At 38.2% G+C, this 18,927-nt stretch overlaps 1 protein-coding gene across 6 annotated transcripts in view; it reads left to right on the forward strand.

The window, feature by feature from the left end:
- The first annotated feature begins 246 nt into the window (after positions 1-246).
- The window catches only part of Mybpc1 (myosin binding protein C1), an 81,411-nt gene continuing 62,730 nt past the window's right edge, over positions 247-18,927 (forward strand). For all 6 annotated transcript variants that reach the window (XM_076855011.2, XM_076855009.2, XM_076855012.2 and 3 more), the window contains exons 1-2: positions 247-382; positions 17,052-17,087. In XM_076855011.2, coding sequence (XP_076711126.1) covers positions 358-382; positions 17,052-17,087 — 61 coding nt within the window. In that variant the 5' untranslated portion in view covers positions 247-357. The remainder of the gene's footprint in view (positions 383-17,051; positions 17,088-18,927) is intronic.

An 18,927-nucleotide genomic window follows, 5' to 3' on the forward strand; every position in this document is an offset into this window, starting at 1 on the left:
TGTCAGATGGCGAGAGAAGAGCAAGAAAGAACACGAGGCTGCAGCTGAATTTAGAAAGCTAGAGGTGTTCTCATCAGCCACATGAGATGGACAGGAGATTCCTTCCAGTAGGCAAGAGAGCAGAGTGCAGACAACAGATGTAAGAAAGGTCCCCGTAGCTGTCAGGTCCCAGCATCCTTGTGCTGAAGAAGGGAGGTGCCAACGTGATTGATGTCCAGAGGCAGTATAAAAGCACTGGATTTCTCCCCAACTGCTTGTCACATTGACCTGAACCATCTCTCGACTGCTCTTGGGGTTTCTGTCAACTAGTACTGGAAGGGAAAAAGCTTTTTGGAGAATAATATTTTATTTGTGGCCATGCCGGAACCCACTAAGAAAGAGGGTAAGAGTCATCCGTGAATCTTTTTGCTATATTTTGTATGAAGTGTGTTTATTTAGGTATCTATTTTCAAACAAATATCCAATTTCTTACATAGACTGTAAAATAATAGAATCACTGTGATGCAAGGATAAGATTTTTGTCGAGGCAAAAGACTAGAGGAAAATATAGCAAGAGTGTAATGAATTGAAAAATATCTAATAATGATAGTTTATAAAGGAATATTGACTACAATGGTCAAATGAAATTTATATCACTCACTTGCAAAAATATCTTTTTGTTGTTGCTGTTTGTGCAGGGGATCTTTAAAGTGTAATTTGAGGATGTTAAATGCTCATGGTGAGCACATTATATTTTTAAGCATGTTTTCTTAGCTTTGATCTCAAATTTTTCATCATGTATTTGCATTATGTTGGGGTGGGGGTCTGTAACACTTTTTCAAATAGTTAATAAATTTGACCAAGACTTCAAAAAAGAATTTTTAACATTATTTCCAGACTTGTTACATTTTTTTCATGGAGAGACCTTCAAAATATACAGATGAAGGTATTTTTTGCTTTTATCAGTTTGTTTTTGTTTTGGAGCTTCATTGTCAAATTCCTGAATGAAAAGAAAAAGTCTTTGAATGTTACAGATTTTGTTCTTTCTGAGTTTCATTACATAAAATTTCAAAGGTAGCCTTTTAAAATGATTAAAGTGAAAATATAAAAATATCTTCATCAGAAAAAAAGCATTTCCTTCAAAAAGTTTTTCTTTTCAATAAAAATATCAATATTTTAAAACTACTAATTAATAATATAAATTGGAATTAGTGATTATGAAAATTAATGAAAAACACATCCACCACTCAAATATATTGGCTTTAACTCTTAATTATGTCTTTTAAGATATTATTCATTAAAACCAGTCTTCATTATACTTCCTGAATCTCTCTTTTTCACTTTTGCAAATAAAAGCGCAAGCACACACACTCAAATTAGCAGGAACATAAAAACAATATTTAGCTTTTTCATTTTTAATTCTTAAAAAAATGCGTTTAACCATTATTTTGGAGAACCTTGGGAAAGATGCTACATGTTTGAACCCAAAGCTGAAATACTAACCATATTATCAAAAGTCTTTTGAATATATTTTCTTTATGTAATTAAGTAACCAGTGCTGACAGGCCGTGGTGATCAGTTTACAGGTTGGCCTTACTTAGTGGCGGAGGGCATTGATGGATGAAGTCTTCCACCAGAAATAACCGCACCAAATGCATGCATTAATATGGGAACTTAATCCTGACTATCAGTCAGGGAGTCCAACCCCTGCTAAAGTGTCATATTTGTAATGCAAATGATTTACATGTGTATTAAGTGTCCTTTTTAGTTGATCTGTCACTTGACTTGCCTCTTTAAGGTTTACTTGGATGAAGTGCATTCTGTTTCCTCACTGAGGACAGAATATTGTTTTAATCATCCTGAATATAGTGGATGAGTTTGCATTTGTGCTTTGAAAGTCCAACTGAAAAATGACAAGAAAGCAAAAAACTAATAAGTAAGGTGTCAGTCAGGCTGCAAAGCCTATAAAGCTAATTCAATTGTTGTGACTGCTAGAGGAGATGAAGTTTTGTTCGACAACTCAATCTGATTCATTTTCCCTCTACAGAAAATGAAAGTTTAGAGCTGCAAAGAGAAAAATATTTTTTTAACTTTAGACATATATATATATATACATATGTGTATATATAAATTAGCACAGATACTACAGTCTCCTTGACCTTCTTTCACTATAAAAACACTGTTGATATGCTGTGTAGGAGTCCCTCCACCCAGACCAGTAATTTTATACCCTTAGATTCTTTAGTTAGTTTAAATTTGGATGGTGGGAAGTAGGAGGAAAAAAAAGTGGGGGGATTACTGATATATTTAAAATTCATTGAGGAAGTACAGAGATTTTTATTGTTAGTGTTCTCTTGTCAGCAGAACTGATTTTTAAAGGAACTATAATTTAAGGGGTTTTTCTTATTGAAATCATTGTCTTTTTCTATCATTGATATCAGAAGACTAAGGAATGTGGCAGTTGCCAAGCTGTTCTGGTCATGAATAGTACCTTCTCCTAGTGGAAATTTCATTTTTATCTGGTTACTCTAGAAGACAGCCCCCCAAATTAAACATGCCGTGGAACCAATTCTTCACAGTCGTTTCAGACTCTCTGCAGGTTGCTCCAGTGCATACAGGTCTTCTCACCTCTTCCCCAGCTGGGGAAGGAGTGCCCAGGAAGGACATGGCTGCTTACTGGAGTCTTGATAGGACATAAGGGCTGGTTTGGCCCTCCTATGGACGGGCAGGAACTGGCAGTTCTCCCTAAGACACTGAGTTTTCCTGTCTTGCTCAGCCATCCCCCAGCCTACAGTGGCCTCATTCTGACTGTCTCATATTGGCTCTTGGGAGATGTGTACCTTTGTACCTTGAGGAGGAAGTCTGATAGAGGTAATTAGTCAACAGTCCTTATTTAGGTCCTTAAAAATATTCTAGATGCCTTAGTGACCCTTTTTGGCAAAAGAAAGCATTGTTTTTCCTCTGTGGGCTCAGGATTGACTCTAGGGCCCTATCCATGTTAGGCATGTGCTCTGCCACTTAGAACACCCCCACTCCAGAGAGTATTATTTTTAAGGAGTAGAATACCTCCCCTTGTCCTACTCCCATTGTGTGTGTCTTCTTTGGAGAATTCTGTTATTTGAACTATCAGTTACACATAAAAGACCTGTCATACACTTTGGATTCATGAAGAACCAGAGGTCTAGTAAAATTAACCAAGTAAGTCCCAAGTTTTCAATTGTTTGAATATTTCAATGAAACCAACACAGGTTTATTAAAATAGGTCGGAAATCATAATCTAGAGCTTACATATTATTATATTATATTAATAATTACCATATATTATTATAATTACATATATTATATTAATAATCAACATATATTATTATAATTAAATTACTATGTATTTCTTTATAATTATATATTATTATATTATTATATACTTATATTACATATTCATTTTATATTTAGGATTTTACAGGTGTTCCATATGTGGGACAATGGGACAAATTGGATTTATTTATTCTAATAAAATGCTGAGAGGAGATACAGAAGGAAGCTTCAGATTTGTGTGACTCTCACAGATTGACTTGCTGATGCATTCATTTGTGTGTCAACTATCAAATGTGCACTTATTGTATGCTAGCTGTTGAGATTTCAGAGCTGCATAAGAGATGGTATCTAAAGTCCCTCACAGTTAATTTCCCCTAGGTCCTCCTGTGTTAAAAAAAAAAAAAAAATCACTCTATTTGGAAATGTCTCTTCCCAGTCAAAAAGAAATTTTATCAACATAGAAAACTGCAATTGCCTTTCTTCTGGAGGTAGAATCTCTACTAGTTTAAAAAGACTATAAATAGTTTTTCAATCCATAAATATGACTTCCTAAAATTTCATCTCTGCAGTATGAAATGATTACAACCATGAGCCTGGTTTCTTATCCTCCTGAGATAGTTTTTAACTGTTAAGATTCTGCAAAACCCAGAAAATTCTCTTCTAAAACACAGAAGTGAGACCTTCACATGAATTTCTTTTTTTGTGATGTGATATATCCAGTCCCCTTATATTTCATGTACTTTTTGAAGAATGCCACAGTTCCTCCCTAGCACTAGTGTTTTGTTCAGAACACCTTGGGAGATTCACTGGTTTTCTCATCTTCCATGTAAGATCCATTCTTAAAAACTCAGACATAGAGCAAAACACAGGTTAATTAATGATTGTCATGTTAAGGGGTCATTCTGCAAGTGTAGGAATCAAGGTCTTGGTATTATGATTCCCATCTTTTTTTGCATCAGCACCTAGTATCTACCCTATTGATCTTGAATAGGTGGGAACTTGGTAATGGACAACAGTGTGTGTGTGTGTGTGTGTGTGTGTGTGTGTGTTTTCATTCCAGATAAGTTTTTCTATTTCTATATCTTTTTTCATTGCTCCCTAGAGATTTCAACACATTTTAAATTTCTGCTGAGTCCAACACCCATCTGAAGGTACAGCAGCACCATCACCTCTCACCTATTTGCAAGCATCGCCCAGGGCTTAGTCATAGTCAGGAAAGGAGCCCCGGTGGTAGGAAGCCTCCCTCTCATATTTACTTACTCTTTGACCTTCAGTTTTCACCTGCATGAGACTATTTGGGGTTATTTCCAGCACCAAAATAAATTTGTCTTTGAAAAGTCATGACATATAAAGAATATTACCTTTACCTCAAATTGAGCAGCAGTAGTTAATCATATATAGGAAATAAAAAGAAAGAACAGGGTGGAGGAATTTTCTTAAGGGCATCTATTTTCCTCCTAACTTTGAATGGTTCACTAAGGCCAAGTTGAAGATGTGGATGAGGAATAAAGAAGTTATGTGAATGAATACCACAATATTATTTCCTTAAACTGCACCCCCCCACACACACACACACAGACAAAGAAAAACTGCCTTGCTGTCCGGAAGATTCATGGTGTGGACTTCAGCTCTCTGTTATAAAGAAGGAACACTCTTCGGCAAATGCACCCTAAAGTGGCTTAATACTTGGCAGAATCATTCTTTTCAGTAGCCTGCTTTTATGACTGTTCATACTGCACCTGTTAGGAAGATAAATAAAGGACTGGCCAATGCTTTCCTCTGTATCGTCCTAAATATATCGCTTTGAAAAAACTTTGGAAAAACAAGTTTGTATGCTTGATTCTCATTCAGTAGGTCTAAAGTCTACCTCTCGTTCCCAGGCCTTTCAAACAGCAGTGAAGTCAAGGGTAAGGGAGTTGGGGAAATGATGGAAGGCAGAGGTCAAGCTCACCAGCTGATCTGAGGGACCCAAGAGAAAGGGAAAAGATGAAGCACTTGTGATCCTTTATTATCTCAATGGCTCACTTCAGTTTGGCCATTAGACATGGCCTGGAAACATTTTCATTTTGGCACACACGATCCATAGTGTTTCCTTATTCTTAGCAATTTCAAAGTCTAATTCTCCAACATTCACAGTGGAATGAATCACCCAGGCTGAAGCCTCTTTTTAAAAATGCTTGGGCACAAAAATAAATTAACAAATGGTCTCTTTAAAGATTTAAGTGAACATGAAATTATGTTCACTTAAATTATGCATTATTTTAAGAAACAAATGTAATCTTTCAAATTTTAGGGATTTGTGACGCGGGCTCTGTGGAATTGCTGGGGTCCTTTGGGTTTTTATTGTTTATTTTGTTTTGTTTCAGCCATAGAAATTATCTTTGTTTTTTTTTGCCTAAAATACTTATGATTATTCTATTTAAAATGTATTTTGGGGCCTTTATGTAGATACCTAGAGACGAATTTTGATTATTATGAATAATTACTATTTTTATCTGCACTCCTCCCTAATTTGTCTGTGAAACCTGTATCAAGTGACATGAAGAACTACCAACAGCCAATGACTTCCGCAGTAGTTCTAGACCTCATCTCTAGGCATGCTTGGGTGGGTTAAATCATGAAAAACAGAATTAAAGTTCTAGCAATTAAAAAAAAAAGGAAAAAAAAATTTAATTTCATGTGTGTGCCTAAGGGGACATGGCTATGTCTTCTTTGTTTTTATTTACATGTCAGTTCTTAAGGGAACAAATCTTTCCTGGATTGCTTGGATGGTTCAGAGTATTGCATGCTGGATAAACTTCCTAAATACATAGAAAGGTAGTTACTGAATTATCCTTTTCTGAGTGATGTTAACCATGAAGAAGCTCTTGTTTATTCAAGAGCCATTTCCTAAAAATTAATAGCACAGTGATTGCGAGAGATGAAACTGTGAAAAAGAACAAAGACTTTGTCATTAATTTCCTACATGCCTACAAATTATTTCACAACCAGAGAAAACAGGTCCTGTGTCCCCATAGCTTCTTACAAAGACAACGCCTGAATTCCAAAGTAACAATATTGTCTTGTCCCATCCGAGTCTGTCTGAAGTGAATAGGGTCAGCCTTAATTTACAGAGAGTATGTTTGTTCAACCACAAAGATAAACATCCAAGCCAGATTTCAGAATGTTCCCATTCATGAGGCCAAGAATTTATGGGCTTTTGTGTGTGTTTCCAGAGTAAAATTTAGGTACCATCAGATTGGGGTGTAGATTAGTTGATTTGGCAAAGGAAAGACCAGGATCATTCGATCTCATGCTTATTTTTCTCTCTAAAATGAGATCACAAAAAGCTAACTGTAATCTGGCTTTCATTATGTCTTTCAAGTCTAAATCCACTTTGATAAGACTTTTGCCCTTTTATACTCCCTTAGGAATCCTTTTATAGGCCAATTTGGCACATAAATGCAATATCTAAAATTATGTTTAATATGTCAGGTGCTAGATCTTATAAATTCATCTTATTCATTTTTTTTTGACTTGCATTTATCTCTTTAGGTTAAACATTTTTTTTCTCTTCCAAACTCATCCAAATCTTTCTCCAAAAAGCACCTAAACTTTAAAAAAAGAAATTCCTCAGGAATTCTTCACTTTTATTGGATAATAGCCTATGCCTCGTATAAAATTAAGAACAGAATTTCTACTTATAACTAAAAGTTCACCTATTTGTATAACTCTACATTTTAATTTCTCATGTTCAGAGTTATATGTCTTTTTAAGATTGTTCTCCATATAGTAGGCATTTCAGCTTTTTCTCTGCTTATTAATAATATTATTAAACATGGCAACATAGACAAATTACTAGAAAGTATTCATAAAACTTTCTAGACAGTTCAAATTTCAGCACAGCATGAACTGAGAGTTACTGGCACTTTGTATGCCTCAGTTGCCTCATCTATAACGTGATTAAGACAGTACTTGACTCACTAGATCTTTGTAAAAACTAAAATTAATCAGATAAAGTGCTGAGAACAGGCTTACATACAATAAGACCTCAAGTATCTTCCTCCTCAAACAGTAAACTCAGGAATCTTGTGTGGTGTAAAGTATTAAACGTCCCACATTTAATACAATCTTTGAATGCAATTTCACTAAGGTACATAATGACTACTGCGTCCCATCTCACCTGGCACTAGTGATTATAATACATTCCCCCAAAGTGCTGTTGTTATTGTAATTATCATGGCTACCCACCGGAAATATGTCCTTGTTTTACTTATAGTGAAACATCTTAGCTTTTACCCATGGAAGTTTAGGTCGTATAAAATACATCAAATAGAGGGCCTATACTCCAGGGCTTCTCTTGTGTTCCCACGGAAATGTGTTATGTCCAGCCTGGGGTGGGGGGTGGGGAGTGACCCCAGTTGTCAATTATAAGGGGATAATTAGTTGTTTCTTTATTGTTCCATTGTGGAGGTACAGTCTTTTCCACTTAGATGAAGGAGACCCAGTAGAACCTGTAACTATATCTACTACCAAGGGTTACAAGGCTTGGGTTTGAGGGACATTAAGGTTTCTCTACTCACGAGGGGTGCCTTTCACGTGGGGTCTACCTAGACCAGAATTTTTCTGAGATAACCACATAAAGAGCTCTTCATGACCACATATGGATGATTGAGCACCACTGTATTTACAGCTATGGAATTTTTTTTATGACCCCACCTGGCATCAGGCCTCTCTTTCCTTTATTTAAAAACAGTCACCCGATGTGAGGCCCAGTAATGGCTTGAAGCAAGGCCTTTAAAGACTTATCCTATTACCTATAGCCATATACGTAAGTCAGTGATGTGTCCCCCACCCCCCCGAAAGGCATAACAAGAGACTAAAGGGGAAAATTATTAACAATTCAAATCACTTTTGCAATAATTTTTTTAACCTGTGCAAAATGTTTTAGATTTCAATTTGAGTAGAGCTTCCTCCTTTTCTCGCTCTGCAACGATCCCTTGATCTGTACCACTCCAGCCCCCGTTCGATTCTTTTTTAAAACATGAAATGAAGAGATAAAGTCATCAGATAGTAGCAAAAAACCTTATATTTGATGCTATGTAATAATGACCATATTTTAATCCTCTTCCTGTGTGGAATGGCATATTGAGTTGAAACATGCATAATTAAAAAGACAAAAGAACACGTTGACTAAGAGAGGGAAAAAGTCCTGTGGATTTAGGGAAATTCCACCAGACGGAAGCATGAGTCACTGAAAGTTTACATACTCAGCGCATAATTAAGATTTCATCCATTCAGACCCTAAGGGTACAGACTTTGACATCACTTGGCCTCCGTAAATGAATATGGACTTAAGGGAATCATTTTGAATAGCTGGATTCTCCGCAGAGCTAAGAGTTCATTTAGTTCTGATACCTGAGAACATTATTATTTCAACTAATTTGGATAGAAACATTCCTAAAATGTAATGTATCACTCTTTGCTTTTAAAAATAAAGTACAATGGATGTAGCTTCATTTCGTGTTAAATTATAGATATCTGCTATTGTAGTGCATGGCATCTTGAGAGCCCCAAAATGACTTGCTTTTGTGTCAAATGGGCTTGTATTGATTTGTATTTTGAGTTTGTGTCTAATTATTTATTATGCATTTCTGTTTCATCTCTTTCCGGGACATTGCTGACTTATTATTCTCATCGGTCAGTAGCTAAAGTTGCCCCAATCTTGCCTGCATTGTTGTCATGGACTGCGCTATAGATAACCAACCTGGTTCAGTAGGGTTTACCTGAAGACTAGCTGGGCCCCTGAAAAGCAGCATTTAAGAGAGCACTCACTTTCCAGGTATGAAATACAAGACCAGCACCTGAGAGTGTGCATCTTAACTGTGGCTTCTTAGGCACCTGATCTGCCTCCCCCTAGTTGCAGACTCTGGGTTTACTAAGACACAGCAGTAGGGTTCTCCCATGTGGAAAGCACAGGGACCCTTGGTGCATGGAGTTTGACAGATCCAGTTTCCTCTCAGAGGTCAACGGCTGTTATCTGGATAAATAACGTTGCCAGATAGCCGAAAACAAACAGGGGAAACTGATAAGACGATATCTTTTTCTCTGTTGTGCACAGAGAAAAATAAGTTACTGCCCCCCAAATCCATTTGTGATTTTTATTTTGACTGCTTCATTCATTTTATCAGTCAAAACTGCATATTTTTCTCAAATATACATCAGGAATTTTTTAAACACACACTTGCCCATACACAACCGTTTTCTAAAGAAGATTTGCAATAAATTATAAACCAGAAGTTTTCAAAATTTTTGGTCCCAGAATTATTTTCATTGTTAATAATTATTAAAAAAACTGGCACATTTATTATTTTATTAGAAATTAAAATTGATGAGCATTTGAAACACAAAAATATTAAGCACACATCCATGGAAAGAAAGGCCAATTTTTACTGCCTTTTAAGAGTTATCAGCTGTCAGCCATTGATGTCATCACGTATTATGTATCCTCTAGAGAATTTCACTCTGTATTTGTGAAATAATGTGAATGAGGAGAGCAAACAATGCCTCAGCCTTATTATGAAAGTAGCTTTGACCTTGTGGGTCTTAGGGACTCTTGGAGATCTTAGATAATACTTTGGTAACTACTAGATTACCTCCAAAAATATGTAAATCCTTTAAATTCAATGTATAAAATATCTGGACTATTATTAGTCTATAATGAGCAAAAGGCAAAATAAGCATATAACTGTTAAAATATTAAATTAAATCTTAATTTATGTCCAAATCCTGAATTTCTGATACATAATCAATATGCCCAATAAAAATGTACTGCTATTTGTGCTTGTAGTCAAAACTTTTTTAATGTAGCCAAAACTTTTCCTGAGTACTGTGTGTGTCTCCATGCAAACAATATGTTACTATGTTAGGGCAGTTTCCACTGTGCTGCTGTTCAGGCATATGAGGGCCAGGCTGGAGCATGCACATAGGGCCAGAACTTGCCATCAACAAGGAAAAAGCCTAGTAGGTGTTTATTGCCTATTTAATCGAAAAAGAAAGATAACCTGCTATGTTACTAAAAGTGGAAATACAAGAATCAGCCAGGTAAAGCCAGCATCATTGATGATTATCATACATAAAACATACACATATTTAATTTAAGCCTACAATGCCATTTTCAGAAAAAGCAATAATAATTAGCAATTACATGCAGTTTTCTCCTCCACCTCCCCAAATGATGGCTTTAGTGTCTTTATTTTTCAAAAACTTTTCCCCAAAAAAGTGACAGAATGAAAACTACACACACACAAAAAATCTATAAACATAACATTTGATAACAACTTCTATTATATATGTTCTTCCTGTCTTTTCTATGGATACATAATATATTCATATGGTATGGTATAATTCTACTTCCATGTTATCAAAAAGCTAAATGAAATTGCACACAAGAAAACACTGAATATTTTGAAGTAACACTATATTATTTTAATAATTTATTATTTTAATATATGTAATAATATACAGTAATATTAGTATTATAATGTACTACAAAATAATGTATTATTTGAGATGGTGAGCTCATGGGAAGGAGAGAACAGAGTATGTCATTTTAGTGGACAGATGCCTTTTAAGAGTTAAGATTTTTTTACCCTTCAAGTCACTGACCCTGGAACCCTTGATCGTTGAAAATAGAAATGGCCTCCACTGGAGAGAGCCAGCCATTTAAGGAGTGAACTGGGTTCCCAGTGTTTCAGCAGCAGCACAAAGGCCACATATGGGGCTGTCTACTTCATAGCTGCCACCAGTGCCCGTCAATTAGAATGCCCGGGCACAGGCTCTGCAGGCATGCCATTGGTGGCATACCTGTGCTTTTTACAGTAGGTGATCATAGGGAAAAATCCACTATAAATAGATCAAGCCCTTTGAAAGCATTTCAGTGTTGCAGAGGAAGAGAAAGTCTATATCTATGAATTAGAAAGGATCAAACAACAGCCGCTCTTGCCCAAAAAGGAAGGAGCAGGCTTTAGCTGCTGGGTCAGAATCCAGTGTTGCCCACTAAGATATTTTGTTGGATTTTTTTTTTCAAAACATATCCTAATTTTCAAATAAGCTTTACAACAGCAACTTACATATTCCTGCTCGTGAGTACATCCCTTGGTGTGTTTTTTAACAGACAATGGATGGAGGACAGAGAGGGGACAAAAGGCTAGTTTTATTCACACGGTGGGAAGGATCCACAGAATTTGTCCTTTGACTTCTAAGTAAGCCCAGGTATATCAGGACCCAATCTCAGTCAATACCCATTTGCTTGTCTAAGATTTAGAGAGCTTACTGGAAGTGGATGCCTCATGGACACTACAACACAGTTAACCTGGTTGACAACAGAGCTGACATGGTTGACTGAGGGTCATTTGCTAAGAAATGGGTGGGACAGGTTCCTTGACTCAAGTTGCTTCTCTGCTTTTCCAGCCCAGATTTTAAAAGGGTGAGATTCCTTAGAAAGGCAAGGGGTTTATTATTCCTGAGAGCCAAAACTCTAGCCCTAATTGCTCTCCTGCCCTTGTTAAGAAATGCAAGACATGTGTTGACAGTAAGACAAAATCTAATGATGGGGTTTGGGCGCATGCCTGGGAGCCTTTAGCCAGTGGGAGGGAGACCAATGGAAGACATAGTGTTCCCTGTGGGTAACACAGACGAAGAAAGCTGCCCATGGAGTGCCAGCGGACCGTTCTTGATTTCTTGGCAGCATGCAGAAGGGGCTTTTGTGCAGGGCAGGAACAGCCTGCCAGTCAACTATATTTATGGAGCACCTGCTGTGTGGAACTTGAAAAGGAGGAGGAGACGGGCCTTGTCCTCAAGAAGCTTGTGACCAAAGGGAAAAGAAAATTCCCCATCTACTGTAAACCCGTTAGCATTCACAACTACCTTTGAAATGGGAGAGGAACGGGTGACATGGAGGGCCCAGGCCCAGCCTTGTTACTCAAATTGTAGGTCGTGGACTAGCAGCACATATAGCCTGTTAAAAATGCAGAATCTTGAAACTGGCTTTGACCCTGGGAGTCAGTTGGATCCGATCTCTAGGTGATTCCCATGCACACTAGGGTTGTGGATGCTCTAGAAGAACTATGAAAGAAGTGAGTCTTGAATGTCATAGGAGAGTACAGTGATGTGGTTAGGTGATTAAATTGATACTCAAAGGCAGTTCATTTATCTGTAAGTTCCTTATACACAGGAATCTCCTCTCTTCTTGGCCATTCTTATAACCCCCTTGCCCTTGCTAAGTTAGTTCATAATGGGAGCTCAATGAACTCTAGTTCCATGGACGGTCCCAGGTACTCACTAGCCAGTGGGGCACCATGGACGTTGCTGTTAGTGAATGATTTGTATAGAGGAAGCCAATGAATTTGGGGAACACAAAATGGTTTTTAGTGGCAAAGCATTGCAGAATCTGTCTGAGACAAAAGCATGAGTTAGAGTGAGAGGGTGCATGATCAGTTCCTTCAAGGTAAAAAGGGACACCCTAGGGTCTTGAGACTTAGCAGTAACAGTTTATTTTCCTTCTGAGCCAAGAGTTGCTTGGCCTTTGCCACTCCTGGTTCTCCATCTCTCCAAGTTAAGCTGAATTCTTTATTTCAAATGCCCAAGGTCTCTTATCCTTTCTAGACCATCATGACTGATGATTGATTGCCCTTGTAGACCTATGATGCATATAAAGTTCATCAAAACCAATAACTATTTCCATCCTAAAAGAAGGTTTGGAGGGTCCTACCACCTCTGTCCAGTCCCCACCTGCTTCCTCAGCCTCTACCCCAGTTCCACACATGTTCTAACACCATACAGCCCATGGACTTGGAGATAAGACATATCTGTAACAAGTGACACATGCAGAAAGACATTGGTGTCTTTTATACAAGTGCATGTGACTAAGAATTAGGATAATCATAATAATAACCATGAAGTGATAAAGCATATATGACAATATATGTCATGTTCCATGCCCCTGTTAACTCATTCATTCCTGCCAACCACCCTTGAGGTAGGTTCTACTGTTATTTCCATTTCATAGCTGAGGGAACTGAGGCACACCTCACTCATACAGATAGGGAAATAACCTATGAGGCTATGTGTCCTTAAGAATAAGACCTGTCAACTCATTATGGAAAATGAAATAATTATTTGTTTCTTCTGCCTCTGTTAAAATTAGTAAGTAAGAAGGGAAGTGCAAGGCACAGGCTCTCAGTCAGGCGGACCCCTGGCAGAGCTTGGCTTCATCCTTCACGTGCTGTGGGATCTGTCAGGGACTCAATTTCCATCTGCAAAACGGGGATATTCATAGTCCTAACTTCCTAGAGTTAAAGAATTATAAGAATTAGCTGGGCATGATGGTTCACACCTGTAATCCCAGCAGCTTGGGAGGTTGAGGCAGAAGGATCGAGAGTTCAAAGCCAACAAAGAGCAAGGAGCTAAGCAACTCAGTGAGACTGTGTCTCTAAATAACATCCAAAATAGGGCTGGGGATGTGGCTCGGTGGTTGAGTGCACCTGAGTTCAATCCTTGGAATAAAAAAGAAGAAGAAGAATTACAAGAGTTAATATAATATAGGTCCTGCATCTAGCTGGTGCCAACAAGTTGTTAACTTTTTATTCTTTCACTGGATATGAAGAAATGGGGAATCTGTGGTTTTTGAAAAGGAGAAGTCTGCCTATTTATCAGACAGACATACATTTTCCAGTTTCCATTTCCTGCAACCATTCTACAAATGTCTTAGCCTTAATATCCAAATTATATGTTTCCAAGTTTGGATATCTGTTGACTGTTAATGACCAACATTCTGTGGATTTGGAGGAAGTTGAATTAAACCCTTTAGATTCTCATTTTGATTTGATTTTTGGCCTAGTACATAGACAATGACCCCTATACACATAATAGAAATGGATAGAAATGAGGAATTTATATTCAGGGCATTTACAATTTCTGGGTCTAAGATAATTCTAATTTATTTAGTTAGAATTCACCCTTGGTCTTACTTGGATTTTAAGCAACCCTAGCTGCCCTTACAAAACGGGCCTTTGTGACATAGATTCTATGAAAGCATGGTCAACTTGATACACACACTTTATACACAACTTCACACACAACCAGCAGAGGAGCCCTCCTTAATTCTTTTTTTAAAAAAATCAATTTGCTATACATTTTAATGGGTTTTCAGAAACAAAATGAGATACCAGGGAGTTAGAAAAGGAAGGAAACGCTCTTATTTTTGTTGAATTGGGGATCAAAAGATCAAAAGAGATATAAGTAGGCTGAGACTCTGGAAAATAAATTATAGTCAAGAAATAGTATATTATGGTGTGGTCCAGCATGCCAAGAGATTAAGGCAGAATGCAATGGAATAATTAGTTTAGAGAGCCTTGAAAGAGGTACTACAAAGTCAAAGATTGCCAAAGGATAGCCATGAAAATAGCTAGTGCTGTTAATGACAGTGCTCTTTCTACCTGCTGGGAGCTGTGTTATGCATTTTGCATGGGAATTACACCCTTGGGGTCATTTATCATTATTTCACTGATAAAGAAACTGAGGCTAACAGAGATCATGGAATCATCCGAGATTGTATACCTAATAAAGCATACAGTCAGGATTCAAGCTAGGTCAGTCTGATTTAACTGTATGTACAAAAAAAAAAAAACAGAAGGTCTGATGGGGAAATGAAGAAGAACATTGTTTTTTTCAGGGACAGAAAGGTGAAAAGGTGAACAGGAAAGACAGCTCTAGAATAGAGGAGCCACTGGGCACTACAGAGGGAGAGCAAGGAAGTGCCCACCGACCCCGGCTTCAATGCCAACCTGGAGAGAGTTCCTAACCCAGTAGGTAGCAGACCCTCTCAAGTAGAATAACAGGATGAAACACAGTGGCAGGATAAATAACTTCTGCAGCCCTGGAGGGAAAGGAGACAAGGGGTAGAGAAAGTTGTCTGTAGAAAGAGCCAGGATGAGGTCCCGGGGCTTTGTGCGACAGTGGCTCAGTCCAGAAGATAATGTGTCAAAGAAACCGGCTTCTGGCTCTCAGTATTCTGATATCAATTCATGTGCTTCAACAACTTGCCCAAAGCCAAGCTGTCAATATTAGATTTCCATTTCTGCACTCAGATCTCTGAAAATAAAATGCTTGGACCGAGGGTTTCGTCTTCTGGTTGGCAATGGCATCATGATACTTTCCATGATGTGGTGGAGAAGCGAGAGCCTATCCGTTGATACCATCTCAGGGACACTTGTGTTTTCACCCAGTGTCTGAGATTTTTCACTCTGTCTGTGAATTACATCACACCCCGCTGCATTATCTTCGGCCAGCCTGTATGGTTATGTGGTTTCCCTCTGCTTTGGTTATATACTCTTTTTCACTCATTAGTAAATAAAAATATACTTATATGTGGTCATATGAATGTTCAAAAATAGTCTTTTTAAAAACAAACCAACAAATTGCAGTTTGTACCAGGCACAAAAATATTAGTGATGATAAAAGGTACTGTTGCAACTCGACAGCTTGTATCCTCTGTTCTTAGTTCTTGTTACAGTACAATCCATTCATTTTTCTATGCTTATTTAATCAGCCAGACTAGACTAAAACAGGGTACTCAGCCTACACACAGTGATGACTCTTTGGCCAAACTGCCCATTGTGGGTTAATATTCTGCCTGCTTAGAGTCACTTGTGAAAAAAAGAATGTGAAAAATCTCAGACACTGAAACAGATCAGGCTCCTAGGTATCCCACAATGTGACTGTAGTACAAAACCTTTTCTGTCTTTACATTTTATTTAATGATCAAGTGGAAAATTGTTTTAAAGGAAATCACCTTCACTAACTGCCTCTTCCTGTCCTAGAGTTGAAGCAGCTGTTTCACTCACTAATTCCTACTTCTGGGCCTCTGCAGGCGTTAGGAAGGGGAAATTTCATGCTCTTTGGCTATGGATATGCCATTAGCTACCCAGAAATCATATATTCCTTAATAGAAGCTTCTTTCACATACTCTGTAGCCAGATTGCTCTACAATACTGGACAGCCAAAGCCAGGTTGTGAAACCTCAAAACCAGAGCGTCGAAACTTTTGGACAAGTGTAGGTAGAAATCTACTCCAGGTATGCGCACTTCCAGAAAGAACTATGAAAGGTTGATTCTGTTTCCCAGTGAACGGTGGCTTGTTTTGTAATAAAACTAAAAGCTACAAAGCCAGAGGACTTTGGACTTACCATCTCTCAGAAAGTGTCTCTCACACAGGTACGACAATGTCATAGATACTTTGGTGCCCTTGATCTCTGGGGAAAGGGGGTCTCTTTCTGCACCAATCTCACCTTAGACTCTGTGGATGTGCCCGCCCCACTCACTGGGGCTCATTTCATTCTCATAGGAGCCCTTTACACATAAAATGGGTGCCATGGCCTTTTTTACAGAGTGGAAAATAGGTTTAGTACTATCTAACGCCCTGTCTGTGGCTTCCTGAAAGGGCAACCAAGTGGCAGGAGACCTGGCTCCCTGTGTTACCTGTGCTCTTTTAATCACTCCTCTCGGAAGATTTCCTCCTGGAAATCTATATAATACCATTTACATCTCTTACCTGACACCTCACACCCAAAAGCACGGGTCTCTTGACGCCACTTGACGGTCCTTGGTCAGCATACACAGGTTAGACGGTATTCCAGAGTAGAGAGCATCTTGGGAACGTGGGAAGCAGCTTTTCTTTTTGAGAAGTGAGTCTAACGCTCCCATTACTCTTTTTATTTGTAGAAAATGAAGTGGTGGCCCCAGCTCCCCCACCTGAAGGTGAGTTAAATGCTGCCTCTCATATTTGGGCTGCATATACAGAACGTCCATCCCAGCACGGTTTGGCTTCCACTGATGCCGTGAGCTTTAACCTAACTCCTACCAAGACCTTGGACAATTGTGACAAATTGGTAACCAAAATAATCCGTCGTGTTTATAGAACTCTTTCACATTAATCTGATTTGAATGACATTTCATATATATTATGTGAGTGATTATTTTAAATTCCCTCAAGAAATGCATAAATTATTGCTATGCTCAAGTTTAATATTGGTGGAGGCTGAAGGATTTACGGGATTTCCCCCCTGTAATAGTGAAAGTCAAACAAAGCTTATCTTTTTCTTGTGAGAGTGGGGAGTAGATCCATCTGGAACCTGGAAGATCCCGACTTGAACTATGTCACCATTGGGCACTTCCAGAAAGTCCCCAGAGGAGTTTCCAGAAAGGTTTGGGGAGCTTTGAGGCTCAACATCAGGACCAATTTATTGAATTCTTAGTATTCCATTGTCCACCAGGTGGCAACAAGAAAACAATGAATAAAGAGATCCAGAGAAATCCTTAACACAGTGCCCAGCAACATATAATACATGAAGCCAGTTTTTACACATGCATGGACCAAAGGAAGAGAAAAGAATTGAAAGAATGGCAAGTCCAAGTAGACAGCTAAACCCCCAACACAGCCCTTCAGAATAATTTGTCTGCCTGTCTCTGCCTAAGAGCTCCCAAGATGGAAGCAACCAAAATCATGTGCCTTTCCCATGAAAACACCAAAATGTTCTTTCTTGTTACTCTTCCTCCCTAAAGAGGTTGAGAAACTGGCAATTATTTGCTGGTTATTTGCTATGTGCACAGCCCCAGAGGGTACTCTAACCCTTAAAAAGGATGCAAAGCTGTCTATCAAATGCTTACTGATAACTAGGGGCAAACATACTGTACCAGATACGTGTGGAGCTTCAAATAAGAAACATTATCCTATATTGTTTGTTTGCAGTCAAGTAAAAAGTAAAATATAACCCTGAGAATGACTACTACATTTCAGCATTAGGCAATTCTATAAGAAACCCCTAAGGCAGTGGGGGATTAAACCTGGGTTACTTGAATTGACAAAGTGGTATGAAGTGGGGGAGGGCATCTCTGTAGACTGTGGGTCAACCCAGGTGAAAGCAAGAGTTGAATGAAGCCTCAGTTTCTGGTCTTTTTGCATGGAAATTTATGAGGGTATTATGAAACTGTTCCATTCTGAAGACATCTTTTTTTTTTTCCCTCAGAGCACAGTTTTAGAAATCTAGCTGCTCACAGAAGCCCCTTTGTCCAGCTAAGAATACTAGATTCACACACTGAAATTTAAATAGTGTAGAAGAGTATTCCTGTGTCCAAATGAATGAAATAGACTCAGAGTCATATGAGTTCAAGCTGGGGCAAGCTCAGATGTAGTTTCTAGTAGATCTTGATATTAAAATTGGTATAGATGTGTGGCATGCTTCCTAGGATCTTCTCCTTTGATATGTTTTCTTGCACATACAGATTTATTTTGGGGACACTGAGAACCTACTGATCATTACAGATAAACCTTTCCCCTCTGTTCTTCAGATCAGATGCTGTCACTGGATCACTATAAAATTCCTCTTATTATGCCACATTTCCTATATTCATTGCAAAACATTGACCTCCTGTAGCTAAAAGGTTTCCTCTCAAACCCTGCTAAAGTTGTCCTTCATAGTTAACTGAGATTTGAGTCTGTAATCATCAAGAGAGAGGATGCATAACTTGAAACAGTTATTTCCTTGAATATACTGTGAGTCAGATCAGATGCCATTTGTAGGTGTCTAGACTAGAATGA

The sequence above is a fragment of the Callospermophilus lateralis genome, chromosome 4 (genome assembly GCF_048772815.1).
Source record: "Callospermophilus lateralis isolate mCalLat2 chromosome 4, mCalLat2.hap1, whole genome shotgun sequence".
Taxonomy (NCBI): Eukaryota; Metazoa; Chordata; class Mammalia; order Rodentia; family Sciuridae; genus Callospermophilus; species Callospermophilus lateralis.